Source organism: Ovis canadensis, chromosome 3 (genome assembly GCF_042477335.2).
Source record: "Ovis canadensis isolate MfBH-ARS-UI-01 breed Bighorn chromosome 3, ARS-UI_OviCan_v2, whole genome shotgun sequence".
NCBI lineage: Eukaryota > Metazoa > Chordata > Mammalia > Artiodactyla > Bovidae > Ovis > Ovis canadensis.
Genome location: NC_091247.1, coordinates 46,792,366 through 46,807,030, shown reverse-complemented (window position 1 = coordinate 46,807,030; position 14,665 = coordinate 46,792,366). Strand labels below are relative to the sequence as shown.

Below are 14,665 nucleotides of genomic sequence, written 5' to 3'. Positions count from 1 at the left end.
AGCTACTAGTGCTTAAAATAGTGCTGGGTGTTTTCTTACACAGCAAAAGCTACCTGATACAGGCCTCCATCCTAGATTCACTTCTATTCTCTTTCTACATTCTCTCCCTAGATGAGTTCATTTATTTACTCCAGACGATTCTAAGAGTGATTCTTTATGCTGACAACTCCTAAATTAATGCTGTTGTTCTAAATTACATGCTTTTACTCCCAATTTCCTACTGTCACTTAAATGTCCCACAGGCATGTAAAACTCAAGTCTTTAAACTCTCCCAGTCTTTCCCATCTCAGTTAATGATACTAACTGCAACAAAAGGAATCAAGGAGAAGAGGGTTAAGCGTCATCCACTATGCTATCCCTTTTCTTAAAACCCCACAATCATCAATCTTGTTGCTTTCATTCTCAACTATATCCAGTGAATCTGCAAAACATAACAATAACCTTGTACAAGTTTATTGCTTATCAACAATCCTAGAACAAGTATCCGTAATTTCTTTCCAGGACTACTGCATTAACTTTTCAGTTGGTCTCCCAGCTTCTCCTTCAACCCTCCTATAATTTATGAGGCAATTCCCAAGCTACTGAAAGGCCAACCTGATCTTTTAAAACCCACTATGAGGGCTTCCCTGGTGATCCAGTGGTTAAGAATTCATCTGCCAATGCAGTGGACACACTTTGAATCCCTGGTCCAGGACGATCCCATGCTGCAAGGCAACTGAGCCCTGTGTGCCGCAACTATTGAAGCCTGTGTGCCTGGAGCCGGTGCTCTGCAGCAAGAGAAGCCCCTACTCCCCACAACTGGACAGAGCCCACGGGCTTGAGGCAGTGAAGACTCAGCACAGCCACAAATAAAATAACCAAATCTTTTTAGAAAATTAAGCTATTAAAAAAAAAAAATCAGGATTCATCTACTTAAATCCCTTTAATAGACCCCACTGCTAAAAGTAAATTCAAATTCCTTGCATCAGCTTGACGGTCCTAAATAATTTTCTCAATCATATCATAATCGAACTTCCCTGCACATTATTCTCTACCAATCTACTTCTAGTTTTTTAATGTCATATTCTTTCCAACTTCAAAGCCTATGTCTTTATGTTCCTTCTAACTGAAATATGTCCTTCTAATTAATATCTGATGAGCAGATTCATGTGCTTCAGATGTCACCTTTCTGAAAGGCCTCATATTCTCTATCACCTTGTATCTTTTCTTGCACAGGATTCAGCATTATCTGATTCTTTTCCTGATACTTTCTCCAATAACTTAGACAGTAACTGGAAAACAGTAGGCACTCAAATTTTTGCTAATGCAAGAATAAGAAAAATTATAAAGAACTCTTAAATATTATCAAGTAACACAATCTGAGAACACCAACAGCATACATCCTACATTTAAACAATACAATTTTTTCTCTATCTTCATCGTAGGTTTCGTTCATAGGTTGCGACTTACAAAACACAAGTATCACTTGCTCCTCAATGAGACCTTCTCCATACCCACAGTTACCAATCATGACCCACCTTCTAGAACTCTCAATCCACTCTTGTCATTATTTTTCTCTGTAGTACTCATGAATTTATTTTTTATTTTTTAATTAATTTATTTTAATTGGAGGTTAATTATAATATTGTAGTGGTTTTTGCCATGAATCAGCCATGGGTGTATGTGTGTTCCCCATCCTGAACCCATCCTCACCCCCCACCTCCCTCCCCATCCCATCCCTCAGGGTCATCCCAGTGCACCAGCCCTGAGCACCCTGTCTCATGCATCGAACCTGGGCTGGCGATCTGTTTCACAGATGATAATATACATGTTTCAGTGCTATTCTCTCAAATCATCCCACCCTCGCCTTCTCCCACAGAGTCCAAAAGACTGTTCTTTACATCTGTGTTTCTTTTGCTGTCTCACATATAGGGTCATCGTTACCATCTTTCTAAATTTCATATATATGCGTTAATATACTGTATTGGTGTTTTTCTTTCTGACTGACTTCGCTCTGTATAATAGGCTCCAGTTTCATCCACCTAATTAGAACTGATTCAAATGCATTCCTTTTAATAGCTGGTATTCACGACTTTCTAATGGACTCTATTATTTTTATTGTGTACACAGACTATACAAAAGGAGGTAATTTTTCTTCTCTGCTATATTCCCTGTGCCTATAAAACTTCGTATGTATTTGCTTACTGAATAAATATAGCTGAATATCATGGAACCACTGTTAATCTCTCATTTTTTATACTCATGGAAAAAAATTCCAACATGAATTGCTTAAAAGTAAACATTAAATACAAAAATACATATGTTCATTAAAAACTATAAATTGTCAATTAAATTTTCTCTGGAGAATGTGAATACAAAGGACTTTCAAACAATATAATTCTGTACTATTATATGAACAGTTTAAACACTACTATACTGACAACAAGGGGAGAAAAGTTTTTTAAACTTACCTGATAACATATGTCCTAAAAGGAATAATGTGCTGCATGACAGCAGGGATATGCAGCCATATTCTAATCTACAAAGAAACATAAAAGCAATATTAATGTATAATGAATATATGAAATACATGTCTTTAAGAACAAGAACATTTAGTATTTTGCTACATCTAAAACCTAAATATTTTGTAAAGGATAAACTAAGAAATATGACTGAACACATACAAGTAGTTTAACCTATACATTTTTAATACATATACCTAAAATCAACCTGAAGAATTACTATCAGCATCTTGATAAAAAGGGAGAACCATCAACCCAAGAAGTATCTTACTACCTGCTATTCTATACCTCTTTGCATGGCAGCAACCCAAATACAATAGAACTATATGATCTTTTCATAAATCATCTTAGGTTTTAAATCATGTATTTATTTATTTATCAGGCTGTGTTGGGTCTTAGTTGTGGCACTCCAGCCTCTCTCCAGACGCGGCACACAGGCTCAGTGGCTGTAGTGCAGATGACCTTCCCCATGGCGTGTGGCATCTTAGCTTCTCGACCAGGGATTGAGCCCATGTCTCCTGTGCTGACAGATGGATTATTAACCACTGAGCTACCTGGAAAGCCCTGTATGTCAATTACACCTTAAATTTTTTTGAAAAATGACAAGGAGGCAGAAGTTGCTTTACCACATAACAAGACTTCTTTAAAAGAAGCAGAAATTAAGATAGTATGAAAAACAGCACAAGACTAATTAAATAGACAAATGGAACATACTAGAAATCTGAGACTATGCTCAAGAAGACACATAAAGATACTTGATTTATGACAAAATGATGCTGCAAAACAAAGAGGAAAGAACTGTCTTTGCTACAAAGTGACAGGACCAGTAGTTGGCTATATGAAAAGAAAATGAATCCTAATCCCTCACATACACCACACACATTCAATTACCATGGAATTACAGGTCAAAATGACAAAGTAACATAAAAAAACTTCCAGAAAATGGAAAAATATCTTCATAACCTGAGAATAAGATTTTTTTAACCACTAATGAAAATATTAACCATAAGGAAAAAATTTCTTATAAATTATACATCATTAAGATTAAAAGCAATCCTTAATGAAAATCCAAATTACAATGAGCTGTCACCTCATATAATTCAGAATGGCCATTATCAAAGACTACAGATAACAAATGCTGGAGAGTAGAGAAAAGGGAATCTTCCTGCAGCATAGGTGGCAATGTAAACTGGTGAAGCCACAATGAAAAAGTCTAGAGATTCTGATAAAAACTAAAAATACTTATCACATGATCCAACAATCCCACCTCTGGACATACATTCTAAAAAGAAAGAAAAAAACCTCTAATTCAGAAGGATACATCCATCCCCAATGTCCATAGGAACACTATTCACAATAGTGAAGACACGGAAGTAATCTAAATGTCCATCGACAGACGAATGAATAAACAAAACGGGATATACACATTTGTTGCTGTTGTTCAGTTGCTAAGTACAACTCTTTGTGACCTCATGAATTGCAGCATGTCAGGCTCCCCTATCCTCCACTATCTCCCAGAGTTTGCTTAAATTCATGTCCACTGAGTTGATGCGGCTATCTAACCATCTCATCCTTTGCCGTGCCCTTCTCATTTTGCCTTAAATCTGTCCCAGTATCAGGGACTTTTCCAATGAGTTGGCTCTCTGCATCAGGTGGCCAAAGCACTGGAGCTTCAGCTTCAGCATCAGTCCTTCCAATGAAAATTCAGGGTTGATCTCCTTTAAATTTGCCTCGTCTGATCTCCTTGCTGTCCAAGGTCTTCTCCATCACCATGATTTGAAAGCATCAATTCTTCAGTGTTCAGCCTTGTTTCCTGTCCAACTCTCATACCTGGAGACTACCAGAAAAACCGTATCTTTGACTATGCAAACCTTTGTCGGCAAAGTGATATACCTGCTCTTTAATACATACACTCTCTAGGTTTGTCATAGCTTTCCTTCCAAGGAGCAAGCATCTTTCAATTTCATGGGACTAGTCACCAGCCACAGTGATTCTGGAGCCTAAGAAGATAAAATTTGTTTCCATTTCCACTTTTCCCCCTTCTATTTGCCATGAAGTGATGGGACCGGGTACCATGATCTTAGATTTTTTACAATCAAATTACAAGCCAACTTTTTCATTCTTCTCTTGCACCTTCATCAAGAGGCTCTTGAGTTACTCTTCACTTTCTGACATTAGAAGGATATCTGCATATTGAGATTATTGATATTTCTCCTGGAAATCTTGATTTGAGCTTGTCATTCATCCAGCCCAGCATTTTGCATAATGTACCCTGCACAGAAATTAAATGAGCACAGTGACAATATACAGCCTTTTCATATTCCTTTCCCAATTCTGAACCATTCCTTTGTTCCATGTCTGGTTCTGTTGCTTCCTGACCCTCATACAGGTTTCTCAGGAGACAGGTAATGTTCCACAGTTTGTTGTGATTCACAAGTCAAAGGCTTTAGCGTAATCAATGAAGCAAAAGTAGGTATTTTTCTGGAATTCTTGTTCATAGCACTTTAACAAAATCATTTAGCATTTGAAACAGTTCAGCTGGAATCTGTCACCCCCACTAATTTTGTTCATAGTAATGCTTCCTCAGGCCCACCTGATTTTACTCTCCAGGATGTCTGGCTCTAAGTGAGTGGCCAAACCATCTTCGTCATCAGGTGATTAAGACTTCTTGCATAGTTGTGTATTCTTGCCTCCTCTTCTTTATCTCTTCTGCTTCTGATAGATCTTTACCATTTCTGTCCTTTATCAGGCCCATCCTTGCGTGAAATGTACCCGATATCTCCAATTTTCTTGAAGTGATCTCTAGTTTTTCCCATCTAATTGTTTTCCTCTCTTTCCTTGCATTGTTCATTTAAGGCAGCCTTCTCATCTCTTCTTGCCACTCTCTGGAACCCTGCATTCACTTGGGTATATCCTTCCCTTTCTCCCTTGCTTTTGGCTTCCTTTTCCTAAGCTATTTGTAAAGCCTCCTCAAATAGACAAACAGCCTTCCTGCATTTCTTTTTCTTTCGGATGGTTTTGGTCACTGCCTGCTGTACAATGTGACAAACCTCCATCCATAGTTCTTCAGGCACTCTATCACATCTACTCCCTTCAATCTATTTGTCACCTCAACTGTATAATCATAAAGAAGTTGATTTAGGTCACACCTCAACAATCTAGGGGTTTTCCCTACTCTCTTCAATTTAAGCCTGAATTTTATAAGGAATCCATAATCTGAGCCACAGTCAGCTCCAGGTCTTATGTTTGCTGACTGTACTGAGCTTCTCTATCTTTGGCCGCAAATAACATAATCAATCTAATTTCAGTACTGACCATCTGGTGATGTCCACATGTAGAGTCTCTTGGGTTATTGAAAAGGGTTTTTGCTATGACCAGCATGTTCTCTTGACAAAATCTCAGCCTCTGCCCTGTTCATTTTGTATTCCAAGTCCAAACTTGCCTGTCAAACTCCTGACTTCCCACTTTTAATCCTACTTCCTAATCCCTATGACAAAAAGGACACCTTTTTTTTGGTGTGTGTTCCAAAAGGTCTTGTAGATCTTCACAGAACCAGTCAACTTCAGTTTCTTCAGCATCAGTAGTTATGGCACAGACTTAGATTCCTGTGATGTTGAATGGTTTGCCTTTGAAACAAATTGAGACCATTCTGTCATTTTTAAGGCTGCAACCAAGTGCTGCATTTTGGACTCTTATTGACTATGAGGGTTATTCCACTTCTTTCAATAGATTCGTACCTACAGCAGTAGATATAATGGTAGATATAATGGTCATTTGAATAAATTTGACCATTCCCATCCATTTCAGTTCACTAATTCCTAAGATGTCAATGTTCGATCTTACCAATTCCTCCTTGACATATCCAGTTTACCTTAATTCATGGACGTAACATTCCAGGTTCCTACGCAATACACTTCTTTATGGCATCAGACTTTATTTTCACCACCAGATGAGCATCATCTGAGCTCACCACATCTCACCACAACTGAGCATCATTTCTGCTTTGACCTTACCACTTCATGGAGAAGGCAATGGCCACCCACTCCAGTACTCTTGCCTGGAAAATCCAATGGACGGAGGAGCCTGGTAGGCTGCAGTTCATGGGGTTGCAAAGAGTTGGACATGACTGAGCGACTTCACTTTCACTTTTCACTTTCATGCATTGGAGAAGGAAATGGCAACCCACTCCAGTGTTCTTGCCTGGAGAATCCAAGATGGCGGAGCCTGGTGGGCTGCCGTGTATGGGGTTGCACAGAGTTGGACACGACTGAAGTGACTTAGCAGCAGCAGCAACCCCTTCATTCTTTCTGAGCTCTTAGTTAATTGTCCTTTGCTCTTCCCCAATAGCATACTGGACATTCTAACCTAGGGGGCTCAGCTTACGGTGTCATACCTTTTTGCTTTTTCATACTGTTCATGGGGTTCTCCAGGCAAGAATACTGGTGTGGATTCCCATTTCCTCCTCCAATGGACCACATTTTCTTTGAACTCTTTCTTCACTATGATCCGTCCATCTTGGGTGGCCCTGCACAGTGTGGCTCATAACTTCATTTATTTACACAAGCCCCTTGGCCACAAGACTATGATCCATTAAGTGGGGGTTGTGTGTGTGTATGTGTATATAATATATATATGATAGAATATTACTAAACCATTAAAAAAAAAACAACTTGCAATTTGCAGCAACATGGGAATGGACCCAAACATTATCATACATAGTGAAGAAAGTCAGGCAGAGAAAGACAAATTCTATATGATATCACTCATACACAGAATCCAAAAAAATAATACAGATCAACTTCTGTACAAAATAGAACACTTATGGTTACCAAAGGGAAAGGTGAGAGGGAGGGATAAATTGGGAGTATGAGATTAACATCTACTTCAGCTTCACCGACTATGTGAAAGCCTTTGACTATGTGGATCACAAAAAACTGTGGCAAGTTCTTTAAGAGATAGGAATATCAGACAACATTATGTTTCCTGAGAATTCTGCATGTGGGTCAAGAAGCAATAGTTAGACTCTTACATGGAACAGCTGACTGGTTGATAATTAGGAAAGGAGTACAAAAAGGCTGTATACTGTCTCTCTATTTATGCAACTTCTATGCAGAATACATCATGCAAAATGCCGGGCTGGATAAATCACAAGCTAGAACCAAGACTGCCAGAAGTACCAACATCCTCAGATATGCAGATTATACCACCCTAATGGCAGACTGTGAGGAGGAACTAAAGAGCAGCTTGATCAAGGTGAAAGAGGAGAGTGAAAAAGCTGGCTTAAAACTCAACATTTAAAAAAACTAAGATCATGGCATCTGGTCCCATCACTTCATGCAAATAGAAAGGGAAACTGTGAAAGCAGCGACAGACTTATTTTGGGGGCCTCCAAATCACTGCAGACTGTGACTGCAGCCATGAAATTAAACAATGCTTCCTCCTTGGAAGGAAAGCTATGACAAACCTAGGCAGCATATTAAAAAGCAGAGGTATCACTTTGCTGACAAAAGTCTGCATAGTCAAGGCTATTGTTTTTCCGGCAGTCATGTACAGATGTGAGAGCTGGACCATAAGAAAGTCTGAGCACTAAAGAATGGACATGAATTTGAGCAAACTCTGGGACACAGTGAAGGACAAGGAAGGCTGGCGTGCTGCTGTTCATGGGGTCACAAACAGTCAGACACAACTGAGCAACTGAACTACAACAATGAGATTAACAGATACATACCACAACTTAGATATAAATAAGGGCTTATAAACAATAAGGACTTTCCTGGTGGTTCAGTGGTAAAGAAGTTGCCTGCCAATGCAGAAGACATGGGATAGATCTCTGGTCTGGGCAGATCCCACATGCTGGAGAGCAACGAAGCAAGCCCTTGTGTCACAACTACATACATGAGCCCATGTTCCATTGCAGCCCACTCACCCTAGAGCCTGTGTATCAGAACAAGAGAACACACCACAACGAGAAGCCAGCCTCAACTCCAGCCTCAACTCACTGCAACTGCAGAAAACTGCATGAAACAACGAAGACCCGGCACAGCCAAAAATATCAATCAACAAAAATTTTTTAAAATAAACAGCAAGGATTTACTGTATAGCACATGGGACTATGTTCAGGATCTTGTACTAACCTTAAGTGAAAATGAAGCTGTATACCTAAAACTAACATAATATTGTAAATCAACTATTTGTTGTTTCAGTTGCTAAGCTGTATCTGACTCTTTGCGACCCCAAGGACTGTAGCCCCCCCAGGCTCCTGTCCATGTGATTTTTCAGGCAAGTGGATTGCCATTTCCTTCTCTGGGAGGTCTTCTCAACCTAGGGATCAAATCCACTACTACTGCTGCATCTCCTGCATTACAGATGAACTCTTTACCACTGAGCCAGTTATATTAAAAATAATCATCTTTAAAAGATACAATAGAATGGAAAGCAAAACCAGAGTTGAAGAAGGTATTAGTAATCCATGGATGTTAGGCAAAAGACTTGTATAAAGAACATACCAGGAATCTCCATATATCAGTAAGGGAAGGGCAAACAATTTGATTTTTTAAATGAATTTAATAAACCTGAACTGACACTTCTCAAAAAATATTCAAATGGCTAATAGCCCATGAAATTGTGTTCAATTTCTTTAGTCATTTAAAAATCCAAAAGGAGACCATAATGAGACACCACTACTCATTCATCAGTAGTAAGAACACTAGATGTTTGCCTGGATATGGAGCAATGGGAAACCTCAATCCCGGTAGGAGTGTAAGTACAATCACTTAGGGAAATCTTAACATTAATGTGTAAGAGTGATTTTATATATAACTTGTCATCAACAAATTCCACTACTAGATATATATCAAAATAAAACACATGCATATATGCACCAAAAGACATGTAAGAGGTTGCTGACAGCACATTAACAATCTAAATGTCCAACACTAGTAAAACAGATCAGTGGAAGTGTATTTTAAGAGTATTATACAACAATGAAATTGAGCTACTTCAGCTATATGCAATCTCAATTTTAAATAAAACTAGCCATACATGAGGAGAAGGCAATGGCAACCCACTCCAGTACTCTTGCCTGGAAAGTCCCATGGACTGAGGAGCCTGGTGGGCTGCAGTCCATGAGGTCGCTACGAGTCAGGCACAACTGAGCGACTTCACTTTCATTTTTCACTTTCCTGCATTGGGGAAGGAAATGGCAATCCACTCCAGTGCTCTTGCCTGGAGAATCCCAGGGACAGAGGAGCCTGGTGGGCTTCTGTCTACAGGGTCGCACACAGTCAGACACGACTGAAGCGACTCAGCAGCAGCAGCAGCAGCCATACATGAAAAATGCATTATGTGTAATTTCATATACATGGTTCGGTTCAGTTCAGCCACTCAGTTACGTCTGACTCTTTGTGACCCCATGGACTGCAGCACGTCAGACTTCCCTGTCCATCACCAACTTCCAGAGCTTGATCAAAGTCATGTCCATCAAGTCGGTAATGCCATCCAACCATCTCATCCTCTGCCTACAATTTTCCCCAGCACCAGGATCTTTTCAAATGAGTCAGTTCTTCACATCAGCTGGCCAAAGTATTGGAGTTTCAGCTTCAGCATTGGTCCTTCCAATGAATATTCAGGACTGATTTCCTTTAGGATTGACTGGTCTGATTTCCTTGCAGTCCAAGGGACACTCAAGAGTCTTCTCCAACACCACAGTTCAAAAGCATCAATTCTTTGGTGCTCAGCTTTCTTTATAGTCCAACTCTCTCATCCATACATGCAGTGAAGTGCAGTGAAAGTCCCTCAGTCGTGTCCAACTCTTTGCAACCCCACGGACTATAAAGTCCATGTAATTCTCCAGGCCAGAATCCTGGAGTGGGTAGTCTTTCTCTTCTCCAGGGGATCATCCCAACCCAGGGATCAAACCCAGCTTTCCCGCATTGCAGGAGAATTCTTTACCAGCTGAGCCACAAGAGAAGCCCTTACATGACTACAAGTCATCCATACATGACTACTGGAAAAACCAAAGCCTTGACTAGCCGGACCTTTGTCAGCAAAATAAAGTCTCTGCTTTTGAATATGCTATCTAGGTTGGTCATAGCTTTTCTTCCAAGAAGCAAACATCTTTTAATTTCACGGCTGCAGTCACCATCTGCAGTGATTTTGGAGCCCCAAAACATAAAGTCTGTCACTGTTTCCTTTGTTTCCCCACCTATTTGCCATGAAGTGATAGGACCAGATGCCATGATCTTAGGTTTTTTGAGTGTTGAGTTTTAAGTCAACTTTTTCACTCTCCTCTTTTACTTTCATCAACAGGCTCTTTCGTTCTTCTTCACTTTCTGCCATAAGGGTGGTGTCATCTGCATCTCTGAGGTTACTGGTATTTCTCCCGGCAATCATGGTTAACCATACATGGTTAACAAGGGACAAAACTAAATTATAGTATTTAAGGCTATAAGCTTAAGTAATAAAACAGTAAAGAAAAGCAAGAAATAAAAATATGAATTGTGTTTACCTTTAAGGGCAAAGAGATGGGATAGTGACTTAGAGGAATCATACAGGAGGCTTCTGGGGAGTTAACAGTGTTTTGTTTCTTGGCATAGTAGTGGTTAGAAGGGTAGTGATTAGAAGGGTATTCACTTTGATAAATCATAAACCTTATTCTGTGCACTCTTCTGTTTGAATGTGTAGTTCAAATTTTTTTTAAAAGGTTAACACATTCAATCATATATAAGATACATTAGATAAAAATAGGTAGAGTGATACCTTTTATTTGCAGATAAAGACATCAACGAATAAAAGTGTAAACGAAAATGACAAGGGAAAATGTCAACATTGGAAAGAAATTTTTAATAGAAAGAGCTACCACTTGTTGATCCCTTAATATTCTCATTCTGATAGATGAAAGGAGTGAAGTTTATAATGTAATCAAAATTAGATAAAAAGTGGGCTTCCCTGGTGGCTCAGTGGTAAAGAATCCGCTGCCAATGCATGAGACACAGGTTCGATCCTAGGTCCAGGAAGATCCCACATGCTGTGGAGCAACTGAGCCCATGCCAAGAGAAACCACTGCAATGAGAAGCATGGAAACTGCAACTAAAGACTAGCCTCCACTCATCACAGCTAAAGAAAAGCTACACACACGCAACAAAGCCAAAAAAATTAAAAAGTAAATAAATTTTTAAAATAAATAAAAAGTATTAAATAATACTAAGCAAACAATAACAAAAAGATAGTACAACAGAACTACAATTCAAGCCCAGAATTATTTCTCTGTAAAATCTACATTCTTTATACTAATATAATGCAAAATATTATAAGAATCAAATTCCAAACACTATTAATCATATAATATAGGTTCTTCTTTCCTTACTGTTAGTGCAGCCAAAAAATAAACAAATAAATGAATGAGACTTAAACCACCAGGGTTTATAATTTTCAATGCTCCACTAAAGGAAAACTACTCTGCTCTAAATCAATTTGTATGTGACAAGAAAATTCTGAAATTTAAAGGCCTAAAAAGTGATGTCTATTTCAACTGTTTAAACTGATCACTAAGTGCTTTCTATAAACTTCAGGCAGAGTGGTCAAACCGCAAGAAAGGTCAGAAATCATGCCAAAACTCATACTGCTTTAAATGTCTGAAAACATTTAAAAAAAACCTCTGAAAACAGAGTTTTAAATGCTTTAAAACTCTGAAAAAAATTAACTACAGGGTCTGCAGAAAACATAATTACCAAAAAACCCTGGAACTTTAAACTCCTAATTGCACCGAAGTATTAACTGTATTTAGAAAAACAGAATGAAAAGGGTAAAATCAAAAAATATTTTCTTATGAGGAAACAGTGCCGAATGATAGTTACCCATTCAAGTTATAAAATCTTTGGTTGGAAAGTACATTATGTTATACTCTCAGGAAAAAAACACATCATTTTAGTATCCAAACAATTACATTATTAATTAAAACAGTATGACTAATTTTAACTATGGTTTAATGGTCTCAGTTGAGCTATAAGATTAATGTTATGCAAACTGACAAGAGCCCATAGTTAGCTGTCACAAAAAGGCTTAGAACAGAAAACTGAAAGAGAATTAAAACTTTTTCTCTAGTAAAGGATTCCTTTTAAAGAGAGAGTAATCAATTAGTCTTTAATAAGACTTCCATAATAGATTTTAACTAAGAATTAGTAAAATTATTTCAAGAAATAAATTTAATGAAGGTAATATTCCTAAGGAAAATAGTTGATAAATTATTTTGTGAATTTTTGATATCAAACTCAAACACCTTGTCTAAATTTATTACAGCTTAAAATTTAAAATGTCAACACAGGATTCACTCAAAATTTTACTTTTTCCTTTTTCTACCAAAGGAAGCCAAAATGAACAGGACTTCCTTTCAAACAAAGTCAATCCGATTAACAGAATTAAGTCTTAATAACAGCTACAATAAATAACAGCTATCAGTAACTAAGTACTTACTATTTGTCAAGTTCTATTAATAAGAATTTTAAATCTATCTTAAAACCTCACCACCATCTTTAAAGGCAGATCACCATACTTATCATTCCCATTCTACAAATTAAAAAATTGAAGCTCACATTTAGAATTCAAACACAATTGTTAATCCAAATGCCAACTATGAACTCAAAGCGTATATTCCTAACCTACAAAGCTACATTGCCGTTACAGGTAGTATTTTCAATCTATCCAAGGAACCAAGGAATCTCAGGGCTAAAAATGGTTCAAATATGGAAATGCAAGTATCCAAAACATTTTAGAAAGTCAGTGTCCTTTCCAGTGTACTTCTACGCTGGAAACAATGAAACAAAGTTATTTTGTTGGGTCTTTTTTACACCTTGTATTTTTATTTTACATACACACTTGAAATATTTCAGAGTAGTTATTACTTACGGTGAGTCAGTTAACACAAGAATTCTGGCTTTGGCAAAGTTAGATTTAAATTTTACTGTACAATTTTTAAAAATGATGACCAAAATAAAAGGTTATTTCAGGTTAAATTTTAATATACAGACAACAAAAAATATTTCTGTTTCCCCACATATTGTGCTTCACAGTATCTGACTGAAGAATTATCTTCTTTACAAACACAAAAGAAATGTTAGCTTTTCACCTGTAATACAGAGGGAAGTCAAACACACTGTAATAAAGCCCTGGGCTAGGCTAACCATTATTTAAGAAACCAAAAACCCTAAATAGTCAAAAATTTACCAGTACAAAATTCTAGACAAGGAAAGCTAAAAATCAGACTGTGCAAAGCTATCCATGTTATCTTTCAAACAAAAGAGGTGGATAAATTTATAATTTTACTTAAATTCATTAATTTTTTCTGGGGATGCCACACAGCTTGTGAAATCTTACTTCTCCGACCAGGAATTAAACCCAGGCCATGCACTGAAAGCACTGAGTCATAACCATTGATACAAATTTTAATTTACTTTAGTGAAGACTGAAAAAAAGAAAAAGATTTCTATACTCAACTTTTTCAAAGTATAATCCAGAAAAAAAAAAAAAAAGAGTATTATACATAACAAATCACTCAAAACCTTTTTCTGGACATATAAATGCATGTTATTAACATAATAGGCTTTGTTCCCAAGATTAAAATCAATAATCAAATAAAATCAATAATCAATTAAAATCAATAATCAATTTCAAACAATACTTAATACTTACATTAGACACAACTGTAATAAATGCATGTGCTATCAGAAATGGTAAAGTTTCAGGAGTTCCATATTCAAAGCAGTCCTTCATAAGAGAAAGGCCATTTTTTCCACAAAACAAACATACATAACGAAGCAAATGCAATGGTACTTCTACATCCTGAAGAAAAAAATAAAACTATTTTTAAACTTACGAGGTAATTTTCATTTTATTACCAATACTGGAAAGATACTGGTCAGACATAAACTCAGACATGTATGAACAAAATAATAAAGATTTCCATAAATCTAAAAATGAAAAAAGATAAGCACTTACATTCATATCACAGAATGCCCCTAAAATGTTGCTTTCTTGGGTTGATATATCCTGATTAAGAAAAAGAAAAAATAAAAAGATAAATGAAATTCCATCACACTATCACATGACAATCTTTTAAAACCACAAATTTTTAAGGACTGATTTTATAAAAACTCAGATGTTACAACTAT

At 37.2% G+C, this 14,665-nt stretch overlaps 1 protein-coding gene across 4 annotated transcripts in view; it reads right to left on the bottom strand.

The window, feature by feature from the left end:
* Window positions 1–14,665, bottom strand: part of USP34 (ubiquitin specific peptidase 34) — a 230,772-nt gene that overhangs the window by 153,807 nt on the left and 62,300 nt on the right. For all 4 annotated transcript variants that reach the window (XM_069580354.1, XM_069580356.1, XM_069580355.1 and 1 more), the window contains 3 exons: window positions 14,493–14,543; window positions 14,187–14,336; window positions 2,451–2,518 (listed from right to left, as the gene is read on the bottom strand). In XM_069580354.1, the coding sequence (XP_069436455.1) occupies window positions 2,451–2,518; window positions 14,187–14,336; window positions 14,493–14,543 (269 nt within the window). The remainder of the gene's footprint in view (window positions 1–2,450; window positions 2,519–14,186; window positions 14,337–14,492; window positions 14,544–14,665) is intronic.